The 21,666-nt window shown below is 33.3% G+C and overlaps 1 protein-coding gene across 3 annotated transcripts in view; it reads left to right on the top strand.

Annotated features, from left to right (window-relative positions):
• LOC143204685 (uncharacterized) overlaps positions 1-20,204 on the top strand; it is a 333,208-nt gene extending 313,004 nt beyond the window's left edge. For all 3 annotated transcript variants that reach the window (XM_076417400.1, XM_076417399.1, XM_076417402.1), the window contains 4 exons: positions 568-781; positions 2,862-3,028; positions 13,292-13,514; positions 19,736-20,204. In XM_076417400.1, the coding sequence (XP_076273515.1) occupies positions 568-781; positions 2,862-3,028; positions 13,292-13,514; positions 19,736-20,063 (932 nt within the window). In that variant the 3' untranslated portion in view covers positions 20,064-20,204. The remainder of the gene's footprint in view (positions 1-567; positions 782-2,861; positions 3,029-13,291; positions 13,515-19,735) is intronic.
• The last annotated feature ends 1,462 nt before the right edge of the window (positions 20,205-21,666 follow it).

The following is a 21,666-nucleotide window of genomic DNA, read 5'->3' as shown; positions in this document are numbered from 1 at the left end:
AAATAACAAGCAAGTAGTAAAATAACAAAGAAGAATGCAATTCTATTTAAAAATGTGTATAAACAAATTATTCTTTTAATCAGTCTGGATTATTTATTATTTTTGCAATGAAAATACAGCAGAAACAATAGAAATAAATACAAAATATCCATAATATATTCTGAAGTTAAATATAAATATCTGTTTTAATAAAGCAACATATATCACTTCAGTTATGGTTCCTATTTATTTTTATAAGTTATAATTATTTATATTTGATGCTCTAAAAATGTTGTTGCGGTTATGAACATAAACTTGCTTATGATGCTTTTCTTATAAAGTTCAGTGGTGTGGTAATTTAAACAAACCAATAATTTGTTAATTGATTTAAATCTAACAAGATTAGGGACTGTTAGTTCTTAAGATAGTTTACGTATATTTTAATGTTTTAATATGCAGACATATACTTTACTTTAATTTTCGGTTATTAAGTTCGTGATATAACGAACTATATCAGAACTGTGTTATAACATATCGAATTTCATCCACTGGTCGATCACTAGTATTAACTAATAATTTTATTTTCAGCAAACAAATCCATATCGTCTTCGCCGCTCGAACCCCAACTTAAACAAAACAACGTGACGCCCACGACTCAGACCACAACCTGTACAACGGAACCCGACGAGGTTATTATATACGGCATCCGCAATTGCGACGAACAATTCAACAAAAACATGTCGCCGGTGAGGATGGGCAGCAGGAGCGCCTGCCAATCGGTCAGTCCGCTGTCGCTGAGAAGGTATTTATTCCCGAACGGTCCCGGAATTAATTTTCCGGCGAAAAACATCGAGGTTTTGTTTCAATTAATGCGGAAAAAAGGGGGTAGATCCGTTCCTGTTGAAAAATGTATCCGCGTAAGCTTTGATGCATTATTTATGTCGAAACCGGCGGGGAAACCCGAAGAAATATACGATCGACTCCATAGATAAACCAGACATACATTTTTAAAATCTAAGGTGGAGGCGGAGGGAGGGGAGGAGGTTTGGAATCTCGAATCGCGTTATTTAAAGAAGGTTTCGCTTCCTGCATGTGGCTTTTAAATGTTTGACCAGTACGGTTACGGACGGCTTTGAATTATTCCCTTCATTGATAGACTAAGTGAAAACGTGTTTCTTGAAGTGAACAACACACGTCTGCAGAAGAAATATCAATTATACATTTATATCTCTGGGTGTGCTGAATCTAAAACTAAAAATACTTTTTATTCGTAGGGCGATACGTTGAATAAGGTACTACAGAGATGATCAAATTATTAGTGGTACCATTGATGTTATTTAATTCTCTAGTTTAGCTGGATTTCTGCAAGAAATGTTAACTTGGGGTCTCTTATATATTTTTTATTTGTATCTGTAATCTATTGGGATCATAAAAACTACAAAATAATATAAAAAACTGTTTTATGATCTTCATTTTAGTAATTTTAATATTATTAGAAAATAATAGAAATAATTTCAATATTTAGTAATGTTACCCTTTGATATAACAAGGGCTTCCATGCGACAGGGCATGCTCTCAATACATGTTTTCCCATCTTCCTGGAGTTCAAAGTTGTGATGCCATTCTCTGATGTCTGGCGAATTTCCTCAGTCATGCTTAAAAATGTAGTTCGAAAATGTAGTAATCGTCAGGGAACCATTCTTTGATCTCTAGTAGTAATCGGGTTTCTGGTACTCGCTTGTATTGGTCCAGTTTTATTGTCCTTCTACACTTCTACAATACTTCTAACAATATACACATCTTCTACAAAAATACTTCTTCGTAATATACACTTCTTCTTCTACAATATGTCAGCTTAGCATGTCTTTGGCTGACATAACAGACCACACTATGACACTAAATGGGTGTTTATCTCTCTACAAGGCAATCGGTGTAGAATTGTACACCAGGTCATGGCTTTACAAATAATCTTTTATTAATCGAAATTAATAGAACTAATACAAGAAAACCGTTGTGATAGAAATACAGGAAAATGTTCAATTATGTGGAGTGCAGTAAATACGTTTGTACCTCTCTACATTTTCTTGCAGAAGTTTCCAAGGCCTTAGTCATTATAAAAAGTTGAGAATTTGAGTATACGTTATCGAAACATTAAGAAAATGAAAATTCGTATAGAAACCATAGCAAAAGTATTGTTATGCAGAAAATTACTTATCTTATTTTTGTTTTAAACATAAAAATTGGTTAAAAGTAATAATCTTCTAATATCCAGTCAATAATTGAATGAGGAGAAAAGTCAAACAATTGACAAATAACGCACGTATCGCCGCTTCCCAATAAACGAATGCAGTACCTCTTTAAGATAAAATAACTCTTTAGAACCAACGTCGTTTATTCAAACAAATACAACAAACTATTAGTATAGAAACTTGAATACGAGTACTATCACTAATAATTTGGCCACCCACTGTATATTTGAATAATGGAGAATAAACTTGAAAAATATTATTTTATTTACAAACTTTTAACAATACATATTTTTATCTAACATACCTTCACCGCACCCTAAAACCTTTTTTTTCTCAGTGAGGCTCCTCATTGGATATTCGCGCTTATGAGAAAAATCCGGAAGGTCTCTTATAGTATTCAATAACAGTATGATAATAATAAGACGCTTAAATTTCCTTGGAATGTTTTCTCCGTCTTTACTAAAAAGTGGTGATCAGATCTACATGAAGAAAAAGTCTATAAAGCCTTCATTCTTTACGGTTTTGACTTCATGACTTCCTTCCAAATAGAATAATTAGTCTCATAATTCTGTCTGCTCAGTTCTGGTGATGTAAGTTCAGTCCTATTTACACCAAAACAATTTAATCTTACAGGTATCAATTGGAACAAAATCCTGATCTGATTAACGGCACGGAGAGCATAGGTTGTCGCCGAGCTGGAGACGGGGAGGATGGCCGACAACGCGGTGAGGAAGAAACCCCCGGCGTGGCATGCCTGAGAAGTAGTGGTGACTTCTACGGAGACCAGAATAACGCAATAGGTAAGAACCCCATTACTAAGCTCCAAGTAATGACAGAAACTCTTAATACCATAGGGTAAATACCTTGGATTCCCCTCTTAATTCTCACAGTCCACTTAACCGTTATATCGCCCAGTCTAGACAGATATTAACAGAGGAATTGAAACGAGTTGGTAAAAGAGCCTTAACAATTCACATTTATGGCTGTAATTTCGCTAGTAAAACTTTAACCTCTCTCATCATGACGAATTAGAAGATTAGCATCACAAAGTCCGTTGAGGCCACTTTGTGTAATAATTTAAATAGTCTGGTGATTAGGTTATTATATCGCGTACTTCGTTTTAAACGAATCGCTTCTGATTATTTGGATTAACTTGAATGTACAATGGAGCTATTTTTAATAGGTTTTCATGAAAGTATTAGCACTGTGAATTTAGTATAGATAATTGGCTGATGCAACGAACGAATATTTTTTAGTAATTAAACGGTTAGGTGATTTTATATATTATTATCGATAGCTTAGATAGATTAGAAAATATAAATATCAATATTTTTTTATTAATATTTATTACAGTCTAGTAGTATTAACAGTAATAAGTTATTTGTTTTTATCCCATTCTTTTTACTATTTTAAAATTATAATTTACTTTTTCTACAACAGACACTTTGGACTAAATATCTATGTAACTATTTTAATGTGAACTAAATTTTATTAATAAATTCACAGAACTAGAATAAATGGTTTTACTGTCTTTAATATTCCGACTAAGCCATCATTATCTAGGAGCAGGACAAACCCAACACTGGTGTGCTGATGGATCCCACACTGTTTTCAAGATTTGTTCTTTGATCCCTATGTGGCATCAAGAAAACTATCTTTTTTTGAAATTATGGACTAAATGTTTACAACTATACTTAACTGTTATGAAAAATATGAGAAATACAATAACACATCGATTGCAGTTCATAAAATATTCTGAAATATTCGAGTTATTCACCTTTATTATGAGGTACCAAACACTTCGCTGGTTCGAAAAGGTAAAATGACACTAGAATAGAATTTAATCCATATAACTGAGGACATCAAGAGTGGTAGAAGACGTAGACTGTCAATCAGTCTTTAGTAACGCTTTAAAATATACACGCATAAACAATTAATGTAAAAATTAATGCCTCAGGATGCCACTCAATGGCTTGACTTCATAAACTAGACAATTAACTAGATTTCAACGACTACAAGGATCCTGAGTCTTGTTCTCATCTTAATATTTAACAGGTCAATTCAAAAGTCCCCGGCCTACCATAGTAAAAACATATTTTTTGGCAAAATTATTTTTTTTATTTAACATAATTCTCTTCAAGGGTGATACACTGATTATAGTGACCCTCCAAGTTTTCGATAACATTTTTGTAGTACGTTTTGTCCTTTGCTTCAAAATTTACCTCAGTTTCGGCGATCACCTCTTCATTCGACAAAAATGTATTCCCAGCGAGCATTCTTTTGAGATCTTAGAACAGGGAATAGTCGCTGGAGGTCAGATCTGGAGAACACGTTGGATGAGGAAGCAATTCGAAAACCAATTGATGGATTTTTGCCATTGTTTTCACTAACTTTTGACACGGTGTATTGTCTTGGTAAAGCAGCACTTCCTTTTTATTCAAATGCGGGCGTCTTTCGGCGATTTCCTCCTTCAAACGGTCCAATAGCGTTATTTAGTGGTCGCTGTTGGTAGTTATTCCTCTTTCAAGGTATAAATGAAAATTATTCCATGCGTATCCCAAAATACAAACGCCATAACCTTGCCAGCCGACTGTTGCGTTTTCCCACGCTTTGGAGCGGGTTCATCGGGTGCAGACCGCTCGTATGACTGTCGATTTGTCTTCGGAGTGAAATGATGGAGCCATGTTTCATCCATTGTCACATATTAACTCAAAAATTCTGGATTACGCTTGATCATCTACCAACACTGCTCCGAATTATCAACACGTCGCTGTTATTAGTCAAAAGTGTCACTTTGCACAGAGCTTTCTTATACCCAAATATTAGTGAATGATGTGATGTACGGGTTCAGTTAATATCTCTAGAGTGTTTGCTATTTCACTTAATTTTAATTTACAGTCATTCAAAATCATTATCCACACAATTTTTTAATGTTTTCCTCTGTAACAACCTATTTCGGGCGACCACTACGTTCAACGCCTTTGGTGCTCATTTCGCCACGTCTAAACTTAGCATACTAATCCTTGATGGTTGATTTCCCTGGGGCAGTGTAAAAAAACTTGGCATCAATTCAAGTTTTTGCTTCAACTATATTTTTTCCCTTCAAAAGGCAATATTATAACAACACGCGAAATTCCTTTTTATCCATTTTGTCACAATAACAACTGCTATTATTCACAAACTAATGATCTGACAGCTGTCAAATATATACACGCATGTTTTAAGTGTTGGAACTAACTACAAAATATATTGATTAAATTCTAGTAGCGCCATCTATGTGTCAGGTTGGGGACTTGTCAATTGACCTCTTATGTTCATAGAGAGAGACACCACTACTGAAGCACAATGAACATAAAATGTAAGCACGAGAAACCCGAATACAACATTCGCGCTATTAGCGCAAAAGACTATCCATAAATGCAGATTATTTTGATACATATCTTATTCAATTGTTCAATAATTTCAACGAGATGTTTATACATGCCCCTACCACTTTATTCCACAAAATTTAACTGACTAGACAAACTAGTAAACTTGAATAAAAACCTGAACGCACACGTAACAAGGAAGTTCACATAACCATATAGTTTTCGACGTTCAAATTGCAAAGCACCCGCTTTAGAAAATGGAAAGTCAAACAAAACCGGCAATTTATTTTACTTCTAACTAGTTGTACTTACCTCCGTTCGGGAAATTCTTATTTGAACCGAGTAAACACGTGAAGTTCGAGAATAAAGAAGCAGGTCGTCGTTTTCGGTGGTCGCGAAAATTCGGCGTTTAGTTTTCCTGCGACGCCTGCAAATTTTCGAGCTGCTTTCAACGTTACGACCACTGCGGCCATAACTACGAAATTTACCCGTTGCGTAACAAGGGAAGTATTTTGTTAGGGTCCAGTTAATATCGTTACACTTATGTGGGAAGAGCGGGCCTCGCTATATTAATATAAACGGCCGTATTACTATATAAGTGTTGATAATTAAGCGCCTAATTTTCATCTATCAAAAGTTTTACTAGAGATACTTCTTCCTTTAAGTGCTGTTTCATATACGATGAGCCGGGAACAGTAAATTGTTTAAATATAGTTGCAAGGAAACATAGAAATTTCACCTGCTCCATCTTTTGGCCATCCGTCTGATAATTGGTGAATAAACATCTCCAGAAAGCATTTATATTGTTCCTTGTAAGATACTCGCAATTCTGGAAGTGCTTTGTTGGGAATTGGTGGTATTTTGATAAAAGCATGTATCATTGTCGTACCACAAAAACATGCTGACCCTTTAGCCATTACATGATTCAAATTGATCATTTAATCAAATGAGATTGACTATTTATATTAGGTACATTACCACCATGGTATATGATCCCACCAAATTATATGAAGTCAAAATAACTTATTAAGCATTTAAGCTAATGGACATAGCATCATATTGTTTCCATAAATTTTCACTAGTATATATGAGCTTTTATTTTGCGACGAAATTTATTTTAGAAATGGGTGGGAATTTTCAATGTGTGCACCATATAGCCCGGACCTTGCTCCAACTGATTACTATTACTTCTATCCTCTACAACAATAGTCACTGTATAGTGCTGGTTTCACAAGTGGCTTGTGAGAATGATTTGGTTCAGTAAATTTCTCAGAAATCCCTGAGTACGTCTTAGAACCCTAAGGTTAAATCGCTCTAATTCTTAAAAATGCAATTTCCAATGAAAAAAGTACAAGATAATATGAGGCTTAGGGGTTTGAAGTTAAGATTCAGCATTACTGTAAATTAAGGGTCTTGATAAGAAAATAAAAATAAATAAAATTATATCATAAAAACAAAAACTAAACAAATATTGATACAAAAGCCTGAAGATGCCTAGCCACATGAGATAATATGCATAAAAACTAATATGGAAATCCCAAAGGACTTGAATAAGTTATAAATCCAGTGCCTTCAAAGATATTGGTCGTCCTAAACAGTTAAAACATCTTTAAAAGTTCTTACTTCTCTAACTAAATACGTTAAAAAGCTGAAACAGTGAAGAAAATGAATTAATAACATCATGTAACAAACTGTTAAATTGTGTAACCAAGCTGTTAAACTCAATGGTTTTAATATTTCTCTATAAAAAAATAACATTTTTCATAAAAGTTTATTTGCTCTTAACGTTTCTTTGATATCCTGCAACAGCTGAGGCTGAATTTCATCAACTTCGTCACGAATATTGTCTTTAATATGTTGAATCGTTTGGGGCTTAATCACGTTAAGTTTTGATTTTAAAAAAAACCATAAGAAAAAGTCTGGTGCTGTTAAATCCGGAGATCTGACTGGCCATGCTAAAATTGCCACTTCACGAAATTAGTCTTCGTTGAAAAACGTCATTCAATTATTGAATTGTTGAACGAGCTGTGTGTGCTGTGGCCCCATCTTGTTTAAACCACATGTCCTCTAGTCCTTGTTCTTCCATTTCAGGTACAAGAAAGCTTCGAATCATGTCTTGGGACCGTTCATCAATAACAGTAACTGAAACAGCTTGGTAATTTTCAAACAAATAGGGGCGGTTGATGCTTCCAGCATGAATACCACACCATAGAGTTGTTATTAGTGGATGCAATGATGTGTCATGAATTCATTGAGGATTCTGTTCCTCAAAACCGACTATTCAGTTTATTGACGTGTCCACTGGGAAGATGGAAAATGGGCTTTATCGCTCGTTAGCATTAGTGTAGGCTACTCGTTGATAAGGATCTCTCGGTAGCAATTTTTGGACTAATTGAATTTTTTACGAGCATATTTCCAAATCAGTTTTCAAAATTCACCTTAAACTGTATGCAGAAATGTGTAACTGGAAACCACGTCTCCAAATTTATGTTTTGGAGTCTCTGCAACACTATCGCGCATCAGACTTACATTTTCAGCGTTACGAGAACTACGTTATCTTTCAGAACGAGGCCTGTTTGCTATTGTACCATTCGAAAATTCGCATGTAAACGATAAATTGTGGTTTTGTGAGGCACAGGACGCTTAGGATATTTTTGATTGAATGAATTTCAATTTTAAAATTTGAATTTCCACTGGGTGGCAATAATGGAACGATTATTTTCAACATATATTGTTACTATTTCTGCTCGTTCTTGTGGCATTCTTGTGTAGTTATCCCTAACAAAATTAATTGATTTTTATATAGATACATTGTATGTTATTAAGATCTAGTCTGTAGTTTTTGTATAGTACCAATACTGTTATACATTTTTGTAAAGAAGTTATGTAAACTCCGATCTGGGGTGACTTTTCAAAACCAAAAAAATTCAAGGTCATTGGGTCGTTAATTAATAATAAATAGAATAGATAGTGTTATAGATAGAATAGAAGTTACTTACTGTACTTGGTAATAACGAAGAAAACAGATTAAAACTATGGTTCATTTAAATGCTGTAGGCGTCTTTGAAAAACTAGGAAACTCGCGTGATCAAAAGATATAAAGCATCGCCTTTCCTTGATCTAATTTACTACCCTTTGAACAAATTTCGAATAAAACTTCTACATGTAACGGTACGCATCGCCGGTGAAATTTAATAAGCTAAGGTAAAGAACCTCGAAAGAAGATTAAAGTGCTCGCTAATCCTCGAAGATTATAATGATTAATACTTTTCCTTCAATTTTCTTAGTAGTCTTTAAGAGGGAACGCCGGCGTGCCAGCCGAGAGAAGAAAAAACCCGGGCGAGCTTCACGAAAAATATCGCGAGCAAACACGTCTTAAGCGCGATTCTTCTTTAAATAAAAATTTTAAAATAGATATTAATCAGAGAGATTGGTATTTCTTTTATATCGATGTTGTTTTTTTTTTCTGTGGGTGGCAGAGGCGAGAATGATTGATGAAGTTTATGGATTTCTTTATGAGGAAAACAATTTTGTGAAAGCCGCTTTAGAGCAGGAAATTATTATTAAAATTTTTATTTAATGGTGCAATTTATTTTATGTATCAATTTTCAAAAAAAAAGGTTTTATGTTAAGGATAAAAAAAATTTTGCAAATACTTTTTTGTCATACTATAATATATACAGAGTACGTCAAGTTTTCTTTTATATCAATCTAGTAAATTAACTTAACTAATTAAATTTTAAAATTACATTATTGTTGTTCTACGATAAACACTTTGCGCTTACATCTATATCATCATTTATAATGTGCACTGTTATTGTTCTGGTTAATATTCTGACTGAACCATCATTACCAAGGAGCCGAAAAACTTCAACATTGGTGGTTCTGATGGAGCTTATATCCATGTCCAAGGGCATAGTCCTCGACAGTTTCTTCTTTCATGTCCTTATGCAGACAGTCACTACAAGTTTGCCATAGAGCATAATTAGTACCTAGCAGTACCTTGTTTTGTTATATTTGAATTTTTCTATTGCTTTGACTGGTATAACCCTAGAGTTGAACACCACAAGACTTGTTGGTGTATTAAGAGCTTATTAAATACAGACAGTGCTGAATATCTAACCAATAACCAGTACATTTTTGTATTTCAGATTATATTCTTCACATTATCTCTTAAAGTAGCCAATTAGCACAATACAATATAAGCAAGGTTTAATTGATATTATCAAATAAAAACTTCCTCTACTTTTTGCATTGATTTAATTGTCATTTTTAATATTTTCTTAACTGTAGAGATAATTTTAGTCAGTAACCTATGAATGGTTAGATCATATAAATACAGAATAAGCTCGTACCCACTACTCCTCTAGATAGGACATTATAACAATCAATGGAGGTACCACTCAGCATTATAATTTTCTAATAATAATTATTGTAACTCACAAAATAGCATGGGGCAGCTTGATATATCTTATTAAATCTTGAGAATCTTCATTAGAGAACCATTTATAACTGAAATTTTAATAAAATCTCCTTTTATTATCCACGATTTGAACACAGACTAAAATGTAACGATTTTAAAGACCTTCCGTTGGACAGCCTCTCCAGTTTCAGGTTAATAACATCATACAATACGTACCGGCAACACAGTGGTTAACATAAAATATGCATTAAGCAAGATTTAATTGGCATTATTAAATAAAAACTTCCCTCACTGTTTGCATTGGGTTTATTGCCATTTTATTGTGCGTTCGGCACGGATTAGACATAATTAAAAGCGAAAAACTTGATGGCGGCGCCATAAAAATACGACCAATAAAAATAAGGGCTTAACGGTTTCGATGTTTCCAGATGTTTTTTGCGTCGAAACATCCTACAAAAGCGAGCTTAACCTGTTACAGAGACCCACCTCTTGTGCCGGTAAAGTTTCGTTTAAAATCCGACATAAAAAAAAGTATTAAGATTGTTCGAGAACGCCCGAAGACCGAGTCGAGGCAAATTTCATCTTATTTTATGTCGAATACTACCTTTTGTTTTAAAAAGCCCCTTGCGACTCGACCCCCTTCCTCTTCTTCTTCTGTTCGAACGCCCCGTAAATTGCTATCAGGGAAATATAATGTCAAAATTGGATTTATTGTTGTCTTATAAAAGTTGTTTTATGGTCCTCTAGCCGAAACTAGAAGCTGTTGGAAATTTATCGTGCGACTAACTTTAATGCGAAACATTGAAACGAGAAGAATAAAACATAATATTTGTTTTGGTTTCACGTCTTCAATCGTTTTCTTTGTCCCGTAATTTATTGCCCTGTTTTAAACTCCAAATAATTCGTTTAAATAACAATGGATTCTTAACTTCGACCATCTAGTTTTTAAGTATAAAGTGATAAAGCTTTCATGAGGTTAAGTTTCATCCTACAGATGGTAGGAATTAACAGGTCAATTGAAAAGCATCCGGCCTGACACATAGATGGCGCTACTAGAATTAAGTTTATATTTTTTTGAGTGAGTCCTAACCCTCAAAAGATGCGTGTATACATTTGACAGCTGTCGGATCAGTAGTTTGTGGACTATATCATTTTGAGTGAAGCAACTTTTGTTATTGTGAAATAAATGGATTAAAAGGAATTTCGCGTGTTGATAAAATATGGCTTTTTCAAGGAAAAAGTACGGTAAAAGCAAAAACTTGGCTTGATGCCGAGTTTCCGGACACTGTCCTAGGAAAATCAACCATCAAGAATTGGTATCTTAAGTTTAGACGTTGTGAAATGACCACCGAACACGGTGAACGCAGTTGACGCCCAAAAGAGGTTGTTACCGACGAAAATATTTAAAAAAGCCACAAAATGATTTTGAATGACCGTAAAATAAAATCGAATGAAATAGCAGATACCCGAAAGATATCAACTGAATGTGCACATCATATCGTTCACGAATATTTGGGTATGAGAAAGCTCTGTGTAAAGTGGGTTCTGCGCGAGCTTACTTTTGACCAAAAACAACGAGTTAATGATTCAGAGCAGTGTTTGAAGATGATCAAGCATAATAAACCCAAATTTTTGTATCGATATGTGAAAATGGATAAAACATGGTTTAATCATTTCACTCCGAAGTCCCGAAGTCTACACAAGATGAACCCGCTCCAAAGCGCAACAGTCGACAGGCAAGGTTATGGCGTCTGTATGGGAAGACATTTTCGTTAGAATAAAGAGGTGATCGGCGAAACTGAGGCCTATTTTGAAGCAAAGGACAAATCGTACTACAAAAATGGTATCGAAAAGTCAGAGGGTCGCTATAATCAGTGCATGACCCTTTAAGGGAATTATGTTGAATAAAAAATAATTTTGGCAAAATAATTTGTTTTACTATTGTAGACCGGGGAATTTTCAATTGACCTGTTTTACAGTTTTAATATTTGCGTTCAACTATCGTTAATATATTGTTGTTGGAAGACTGATTCCATAAGAAACAATTTGCGGAGAGTTTGTCTTGGTTGGAGCAGTGATCAAGGTAATAGGACCGTTCTCTTACTATTGTGATAGTTGCGGGTTCAAATTCTACTGGGACATGGTTATGAATGTATATTCCTAATCATTTATATGGCAAATATGAGTATCCAAAAGATAAAAGATCAACATCCCCCCAGGAAAACCATTCCAGTCTCGCTGCTAACCAGGCTGGGTAAGTCGGGATGTCGGGATGATCTTTAAGTTAACGCTTAATGTGGAGTACCGTAATTCAGATCCCACGTTATAAGTGATAGGTCCAGTCCAGAAAAAAGTTGGTAGGTAAAAAGAAGACTCCAAAATATACCAAAAAAAAAAATCAAAAATATGCTGTCTCTTGGAGTAATATAAAGCTGTTGTACTGTCGTAAATGAAAATTCCGGAAGGTAACTTTCGCAATATTTTTTCTTTCATTTACTAAAAGGTAAAAATGTTACCCGGATTCATTGAAAATTGTGTTGTGTTTATGTTTGTTATTATGTTGTGGCTTGGTTTCGTCTCGGTCGTTTTAACTTAACTAAAATATTAGTTCGATTTTGTGATTTCAACAGTTAAATTAATTGAATAATATCCTTAAAAATAAGGTCAAGATCAGGAAAGTATATATATATATATATATATATATATATATATCAAATATATATATATATATATATATATATATATTATATTTTTAAAATTCACATTAAAATAATACTATTATTTTATGATTATGAGTTGCTTAATTGATTCGAGATGCTTGTAAAGATTAATATGGGAAGTGCTACCCAATCCCGCCATATATTTCTGGCACTGTTCTTTTTGATTACTACTTGTCCTCAAATGATACATATTTCCTTCGAGATAGAGTCCATAAATTGCTGAAAGATGGATTAAAGTAAATGCAATCGATGAACAATACTTTGAATAAAATAAAAAACGTAGAAAATACCTTAAATCTAATTTATAGGTCTAAAGATCAAAACCCGTAATCTATAATACACTAGTAGTTGTTACACTACAGAGGCTTTTAGTAGTTTAGCGGACAAGTAACTTTAGTACCAAAAAACATCTTTTAATTCTTCGTATAACTAATTACATTGTTAGGAGCTCTAAATAATTCAGTTAAATTATAATAACGATGTTTATGTACGATTTTCTGTATAATTATGTTCGAATTTTCAACAAAGTCCTCAGGAGTGATCTTGTTGCAGGAATACGTCACATTGTAGACAATCAAGGGTACCCCATCGACTACGGTTTACCAAAAATGCCATGCAGATCAACGTGCAGCGAGCCATATTATCGGACTCTGCCCTGCAATCGTATGAAGAGGCACTCAGCAGCTAACCCGCTGAAGAGGTACTCCAGGGAGGTGGAATTCCTCTCTCGCAGCATCGACTCCCCTTACGACCATTATCATACATCAGATGTAAGGTAAGTTGGGTTTTCGAGAGGTAAAATTAGTATTATGGTTAATTTTATGTATGAAATTTAAGAAAAAATGGAGAAAATAGCCTAAAATTTTGAAAATATATGAAGAAGATTGTGTCAATTGTGTTAAAATTATAAGATTTAAATCAATTTAATATAAATTTGTGTTTCTTTGACCCCAAAATACTTATATTTAGAGAGATTTCTTTTTGTGCGAGTGGTAAAATTATTTACTCAATTTCTGTTAAAATACCCCCAAGTTCATGAATATATCCTACGTTATAGAGAGTTTCATTCTGAATCGAATGGTAATACAATGGTGGTTATAAAGTCGCTAGTTTTATATTATCCAATGCAAAGTCTAGTTATAAAAAAATAACAGATTTCTTCTTACATTTGACATCTTAAAAACTATTAATGTTTACATGAACCTTCATTCGTTTCACCTCAAAATATGTGTATTTTGACAGTTTCAGTTTTATTTTAATGTTAAAAATTATTCGATTTTTTACCAGTTTCATGCTCTTCGACATAATTTCCGAAAAATAACTACACCTTAATGGAAATCCCAAGAGTTATAACGATATTTAAGGTAAATTTCTAACAATTTGTATACAGTCTTTGGTTTTTAAATTATAAAATGAAAAATATATTTTCAAAAAATTAGTTATACCGGTTATATTAAATATCATATACCGTAAAGTGAACACAAATTTTCATTAACTTCACCCCAAAAAATACATATATTCTCAACACTCTTTATCTTAGTGGTAAAGAAATTTGAGGTCTATGAGATAAAAAAAATTGTTGTGAAAATTGGCTATTTTTGGCAATTTTTAGTTATTTGCTGCCATTTCTGTTCAAATGAAAGAAAGTTTATTGCTCTAGAGAATAAAGTAACAGTTCCAATTATTAATTTATTGGGTTAATAATTGCACCAACAGCCACATGTAATTTGTAGCTCCATCTAGTTAATTTTGAACAGAAATTCGAAATACCCGAGATTTTTTACGGTAACTTCGTAAATGAGCTTCTACTACCGACGTATTATATATACAGAACAAAATAAATTAATACAATTGCAGAACTTCCCACCGACGTATATCATGTAACAGCGAAAAACGTATAAAACAAAATGTTCATGGATTAGTATCCCGATCATATAGTCCTCGTCGATGGGGGAGTGAGAGGGAGATACAGGAGGGGAAGATCGAAAAGGAAAAAAAAACAATTTCGCCCTGGTTAAGCGTCGACATAATGAACGCCCTGATGGGAACAGAAACAAAAGCCCAAACGAAATTTGATGGAACGCTGCCGAAATATAAAATTTATTTTTTACTTCCTCCGCTCTACGTCTCGACTTTCGCGCGATACGCTCCTCCTAAAAGAGATAAAGAACTGTTGTTTTGCATTTAATGATCCGGAATTCTGGGCCAATACGGCGCGGGAACGGTGTTTTAAGCGAGACGTTGGGGGTGGTACGGAAATAATTCCCTTTTAAGTGAAGAATTGTGGTCGGACTTGAGTTTACACGTGTGTTTTTCTGTTTATCTATTATATATTTATATTATTTATATATATATATATATATATATATATATATATATATATATATATATATATATATATATATATATATTTATATATAACTCTCTATATCGTGGGATTATTTAATGAATTTGGGAATATTTTAACAGAAATTGAGTAATCAGTGTTATTATACATATACATTTAACTATCTTCCATTTCCCCTATTTTATTGTTATATTCATGATGTGATAGTTGGATAAGTTCTGTATATCTGTTCTGTATAAATATCTGTATAGAATTCCTTGAAATTCTTGTAATATTTTAATCAACATCGTTTATTTAAAGGCAACAGAACCTTTGAAAATTTAATTTATTATATATATATATATATATATATATATATATATATATATATATATATATATATATATATATATATATATATATATATATTTATATATAACTCTCTATATCGAGGGATATTTTCATGAACTTGGGAATATTTTAACAGAAATTGAGTAATCAGTGTTATTATACATATACACTTAAATGTCTTCCATTTCCCCTATTTTATTGTTATATTCATGATGTGATAGTTGGATAAGTTCTGTATATCTGTTCTGTATAAATATCTGTAGAGAATTCCTTGAAATTCTTGTAATATTTTAATCAACATCGTTTAATTAAAGGCAATAGAACCTTTCAAACTTTAATTTATTGGTTCTTCTTTTTTACTACATTATTTTAATTAATTTAGGCTAGATAGATAATAAATAAATAAATATATATATATATATATATATATATATATATATATATATATATATATATATATATATATATATATATATATATATATATATATTTATGTATATGTATATATAACTCTCTATATCGTGGGATATTTTGATGAACTTGGGAATATTTTAACAGAAATTGAGCAGTAAATAATTTTGCCATTCACACAAAAAAATCTCTATAATTTAATCAGTGTTATTTTACGTATACACTTAAATGTCTTCCATTTCCCCCTATTTTATTGTTATGTACATGATGTGATAGTTGGATGAGTTCGGTTTCTTCAACATCTGCATGAAGTGTCTGTATAGAATTCCTTGAAAATCTTGCAATATTTTAATCAATATCGTTTATAGGCAATAGAACCTTTCAAACTTTAATTTATTGGTTCTTCTTGTTTACTACATTACGTTCATTGATTTAGGCTACATAGATAATATATATATATATATATATATATATATATATATATATATATATATATATATATTACGTGAAATATATTAAATGAAGAAAAACTATTACTTCTATATTTGCTACAGTCTACAACATTTGTTACTTAGCAGAACCCAATTTGATACATCAACTAGTTGTTTATTTAAGCAGCCTAATAAACTAATGAGCTTCGCTATTCCCCAGGAATCCCAAACCGTCTCTATAGTTCATCACGCGGGTTCGGCTACTATTCCCCTCCATTATATCACATTAAACTAATTTTAAACTGATTTATTTCGGGCGGCTAGATAGAAAATCTGGAGATATTTCCCATTAAATAGTGTAGCGGCTAGTCGCTGAGGGTAATAAAGGAAATGACAAGGGGAATTCTGCGATATTCCGAATGTCGCGATTACAACCTCGCCAGGTCTGGCGGGATTCCGCGCTTTAGGTTATCTAAGCTCCATGATACGAGGATAAACTCTAAACATTCCCGCGGGAAATTACATGCAAAACAGGTCGATGTTGTTCTGCGTGAATTTGAGGCGACCTTGAGATATATTTTTCTTGAGTATACGAACTGGGTTAATCGCTTTTCAATTTGATATCAAAGTTCGTACGGATGAAGGTGATGGAGAAATAACGAGCGCGTGTCTTCTTTTTTTTAATTTAATATTTCCGGCGGAACTTGTTTTCCACTCAATTTTAATATTGCCATTTTATTTACTCAACTTTAGTTGGTATAGGATCAGCCCCGTGCCCAATTCTGAATAAAATTAAGACGAACCTATTCTCCTTTACTTTAACATATTTTTTGCAACTCATCACTGTTTGATTTATTAACTCTAGATTCATAGTTTTACGGTGTTTTGCAGTAGGGATTCGCAACTTATTATATGAGGCTTCTAAGAGAGGTTCCTATTAGAGACAATATGAAGTAAACCAAGCAGCAGGGGATAGCCAAATAATGTGTGATAATTATGCTAGCCAAGGAACATGCTTGAAAATATTCTGATGCTCTTCGAACTAAGAGTGAATATTCTTGACTGTAAGACTAGACACATTATCACCTTGCAGACAAGACAAGACATTTACATAGTCACAGTATGCACTTTATTATTAAGCAAATAATTTCGCCAGTGATGCGAATGAGAGAACTGGCTGAATACCACGATAATGCCACCCAAATCAAAAGAAAATCTCCTCCGTGTTTGTTTGTAATAAGCAGGTAATCAGGATACATTTAGTCGGCCTTCTGTAGGGAATATTGTAAACGATAATTCATCGGAGAAAAGTTCCCAATAGAGACAGTATGAAGTAAACAAATCAACAGGGGATAGCCTAATAATGTGTGATGATTATGCTAGCCAAGGAACTTGCTTGAAAATATTCTGATGCTCGTCGAACTAAGAGTGAATCTTCTTGACTGTAAGACTAGACATATTATCACCTTGCAGACAAGACAAGACATTTACATAGTCACAGTATGTACTTTATTATTAAGCAAATAATTTCGCCAGTGATGCGAATGAGAGAACTGGCTGAATACCACGATGATGCCACCCAAATCAAAAGAAAATCTCTTCCGTGTTTGTTTGTAGTAAGCAAGTAATCAGGATACATTTAGTCGACCTTTTGTAGGGAATATTGTAAACGATGACTCATCGGAGAAAAGTTCCCAATAGAGACAGTATGAAGTAAACAAATCAACAGGGGATAGCCAAATAATGTGTGATAATTATGTTAGCAAAGGAACATGCTTGAAAATATTCTGATGCTCGTCGAACTAAGAGTGAACCTTCTTGACTGTAAGACTAGACACATTATCACCTTGCAGACAAGACAAGACATTTACATAGTCACAGTATGCACTTTATTATTAAGCAAATAATCTCGCCAGTGATGCGAATCAGAGAACTGACTAAATACCACAATAATGCCACCCAAATCAAAAGAAAATCTCCTCCGTGTTTGACTGTTGTATGCAGGTAGTCAGGATACATTTACTCGGCCTTTTATAGGGAATATTGTAAACGATGATTCATCAGATCATATCACATTCTGCCAATCATCAAGTGTCCAGGTTCAATCGTTGTATGACATCTCTCGCATTTTAGAATTGACTTATATCATAAAAGGACTCGCTTCGTAGTACTTTTATGGAAGCAGTATTACTCAAGTGAGTATTGAGACGTGTTGTTACTTTTCCCACAGTATTGTTATATTGGCTGGCCAAAATTCTTCGTAAATACAAGAAGAAGTGTATTATATTGAATGGTGTACCTTTTGTATAAAAAATATGCCCAAATAGTTTCAAGATTGTGGTTCAAATAGTGACTCTTTAACTATTTGAAGTTCTTCATTGAAATTATATTAATGCAATGTTTTTATTTCATAAATTTACTTATTCTTTATTGTTTTTATATCCGTTATAATTTCTGGATTTTGAAAAAATCCAGAAAAATTCTAGTTTATCACTGTTGGAGTCTTCGAGGTTCACATAAAACTTAAAAGAAAACCAAGTGCTGATTATATATACCATATGATGTACACAAAAGTGATTATATCAGAATAAACGATACCAAATGTATATAGTTAAGTTAGCTTGACATATAATTTACTAGATTTCATGTAGATTTTTCAGAAATTCGCAGAATGTAGATGAATGTTGAATTATTCTTGTAATTTTGTTTCTATATCGAAGGCTTTTTTCTTGAATTTGAAACGAATATAAAATTATATATAGAGGAAAACAAAACAAAATCATCTAATGTCATAGACAAGGAAAATTAAAAAGTTACTTACAAGAAATATAAGGTATAGGTGTCTAGTTCAAGGAGGTACACAAAGCGAAAAAAGACGGCCCTCCTTCTGTTGAAATAGTCGTGGGTTCGAATTCTGCTGGGGCATGATTCCAAATTTATTTTTGTTATGTATAACCGCGATATTCCAAAAAACAGGATTGTAAAATTCGATAAGGAATATAATTTCAGTCACGCTAGTAACCCGGCTGATATCTTCGGATGATTTCGGTAGGCTTAATGCCAAGGGCCGTGGTTTGGAAGCCACGTCAAATAATAGGTACTGTCCAGATAAGCTCTAGTCACTATGAAGGATACTCTAAAATATCAACAACAAAAGAGGAGGAAATGCAACCAAATTTCAATAACAAAGAATATAAGCAGAATTCATTAATTAATTTATATAGGAATAATAAAAAGTACTGGGTGTTCAACAGCAATGTAAGTCTTAAATCATAAAATAATGAATAGCAAATTTCAAACACGATTTAAATGGGATCACATTAGATGAAATTTAATTCTTTATCAAAAACTCACTGTCTTAGTAAAAATCGTTCAAACATGTTAGCAACAAAAGACAGAAATCATATGCCCATATTTATTTTTTCTCTTCCTACTGTTCCAAATAATGTTATGATAATTTACCTATGATTGTTTCAGATATACCGCTGATGGTTATCCAGTACCACGACAGACAACTGGTCCAATGCTACCTCCAACTACCAGTACTCCACCGCCCTCAATGCCCTGCTGTTCGGCAAATTGGCCCCCGTGCCTTCCTGCTAACCAACCGTTGATCTCCAACGTCTCAAAAAAGTGCGCCAGTGCTCAGACGGACACCGAAGATGAGTGCGACAGCATCAGTGTGAGTGTGAGTGCGTCAGCCAAAAACGAACCTGCTGTGATTAACGTACCGCACGATAATGCCAACGACGTACTTACCGAGAGTCCTGATGAAGGCTACGAGGGCGAACCGTCAGTAGTATAGTTTCGTAGTGGAATCTGAGTAAAATCAAAGTGACTGGTAGGGAACATTAATCACATTAAACTAACCGGAAGCGAATATATATTTTTAAATTAATTCCGGGCAAAGTGAAGTAGTCGTAATTGGGTCAAAGTATACTTTCGATTCCCGTCGGTTTAAGGTTTACCCCACGCGAACATTCTTTTGTACGGGAGAATGCCTTTCGCACAATGGATGAAATCGGATCGCGTTTGACTCCTGAGATATTCCAGAATTTACGTAAAGTTGGCGAAACTTCGCCGATCTCGACATTTTTGAATTATGTCCCGCGATAAATTTTTCACAGCAGTTTTGCACGCGGCCTCCTTCAATAACGGAAGTGCTTCAATTTTTTCCTGCTTTGTTTATGGGGGAACTCGAAAAAGTCCCGAAACAAACAGCACAGTTTCTTCTCGTTTCATCGTCTGACAGCGGGGCGATGAAGTTTCCAAGTTCTCGTTCTATTTATATCTTTTCCATCGTTTAAATATTGATATTTTATTATAAAAACTTTATCAGGAGTTTAGAGGCCCATTGTGTTTTATGTCGTACTTTCTCTGTGCATATAAATATCCATTTTCATCAAATTCAATCATGCCAACTGTAATATAATGATATCATGTATTTTTTTATAACAGGACACAATTTAAATTGCTGTAAAACTTATTTTGCTTTTATATTAAATAAAACGACATGTCTATATTCAAACAACCGTGTTGTTACTTCTTTTTGTATATAAAATTAGGGATTTAAACTTGAACGTTTTCCATAGCGGGGCGGACTTAAAAAGTTTCGAGCTCCATCGTTGCCAGAATAAAAATAAGAAGAACTCGTAATCTGGTTCGTATTGCCTCTATTTTGCCCAAGCACCACTTTAACCATACAGGGCATCGTTTTGTGTATCGGGGGATTTGAAATTAAGCATTGAACTAAACTTTTTTCGTTTGTTGAATGGCGCAGCAGCATGTGGAGTGGAAAATCAGGGAGCCATATTTGTTTTAAGTTAAATGGCATCTTTGGGATCTCACAGGAACATTACTGGTTATTTTGTTTAATTAATAAACTGAACTTAAAGAGAGATATCAAAAGCAAAACTTTTGCGGTTATATAATTTGTCCTAATAGGATCATCAGGTTGTTTAAATTTGATTTCAAACTAATATATAACAAACATAGAAGGGGAAGTACGTGAAGCTTATTGAAAATCGGATTTAATAAAGCAAATCCGGCTTGCTACTTTATCCAATAATAATTTATATAACTAATTGACTATACCCGACGAAGAATATTTAAAGAAATCTTGTAGATATATTTTTTTGAAAAACAGCATAATTTGTCCTGTTATGGTTCTCAAGTTATTTAAAAAGGCCTTCACACTTCGATATAATAAGGATAGTAGAGGAAATAATGTAAAATTTTGAAAACAAATTGTTTGAAGCAAAATGAATGTAATATTTTATTGAATAACAACTTTTTTAATTAATGAACTAAAGTTGAAGACAAATATTTGAAAGCTTCCGTGGATATAATTTTTTGGAACAACATAATTTATCCTATTATGATTCGCACGTTATTTAATTTTGATTACA

Source organism: Rhynchophorus ferrugineus, unplaced genomic scaffold (genome assembly GCF_030347505.1).
Source record: "Rhynchophorus ferrugineus isolate W39M unplaced genomic scaffold, kcgeb_rfMv2 rfM11, whole genome shotgun sequence".
NCBI lineage: Eukaryota > Metazoa > Arthropoda > Insecta > Coleoptera > Curculionidae > Rhynchophorus > Rhynchophorus ferrugineus.
Note: the sequence above shows the minus strand (reverse complement) of the source record. Positions and strands in the feature narration are given on the sequence as shown.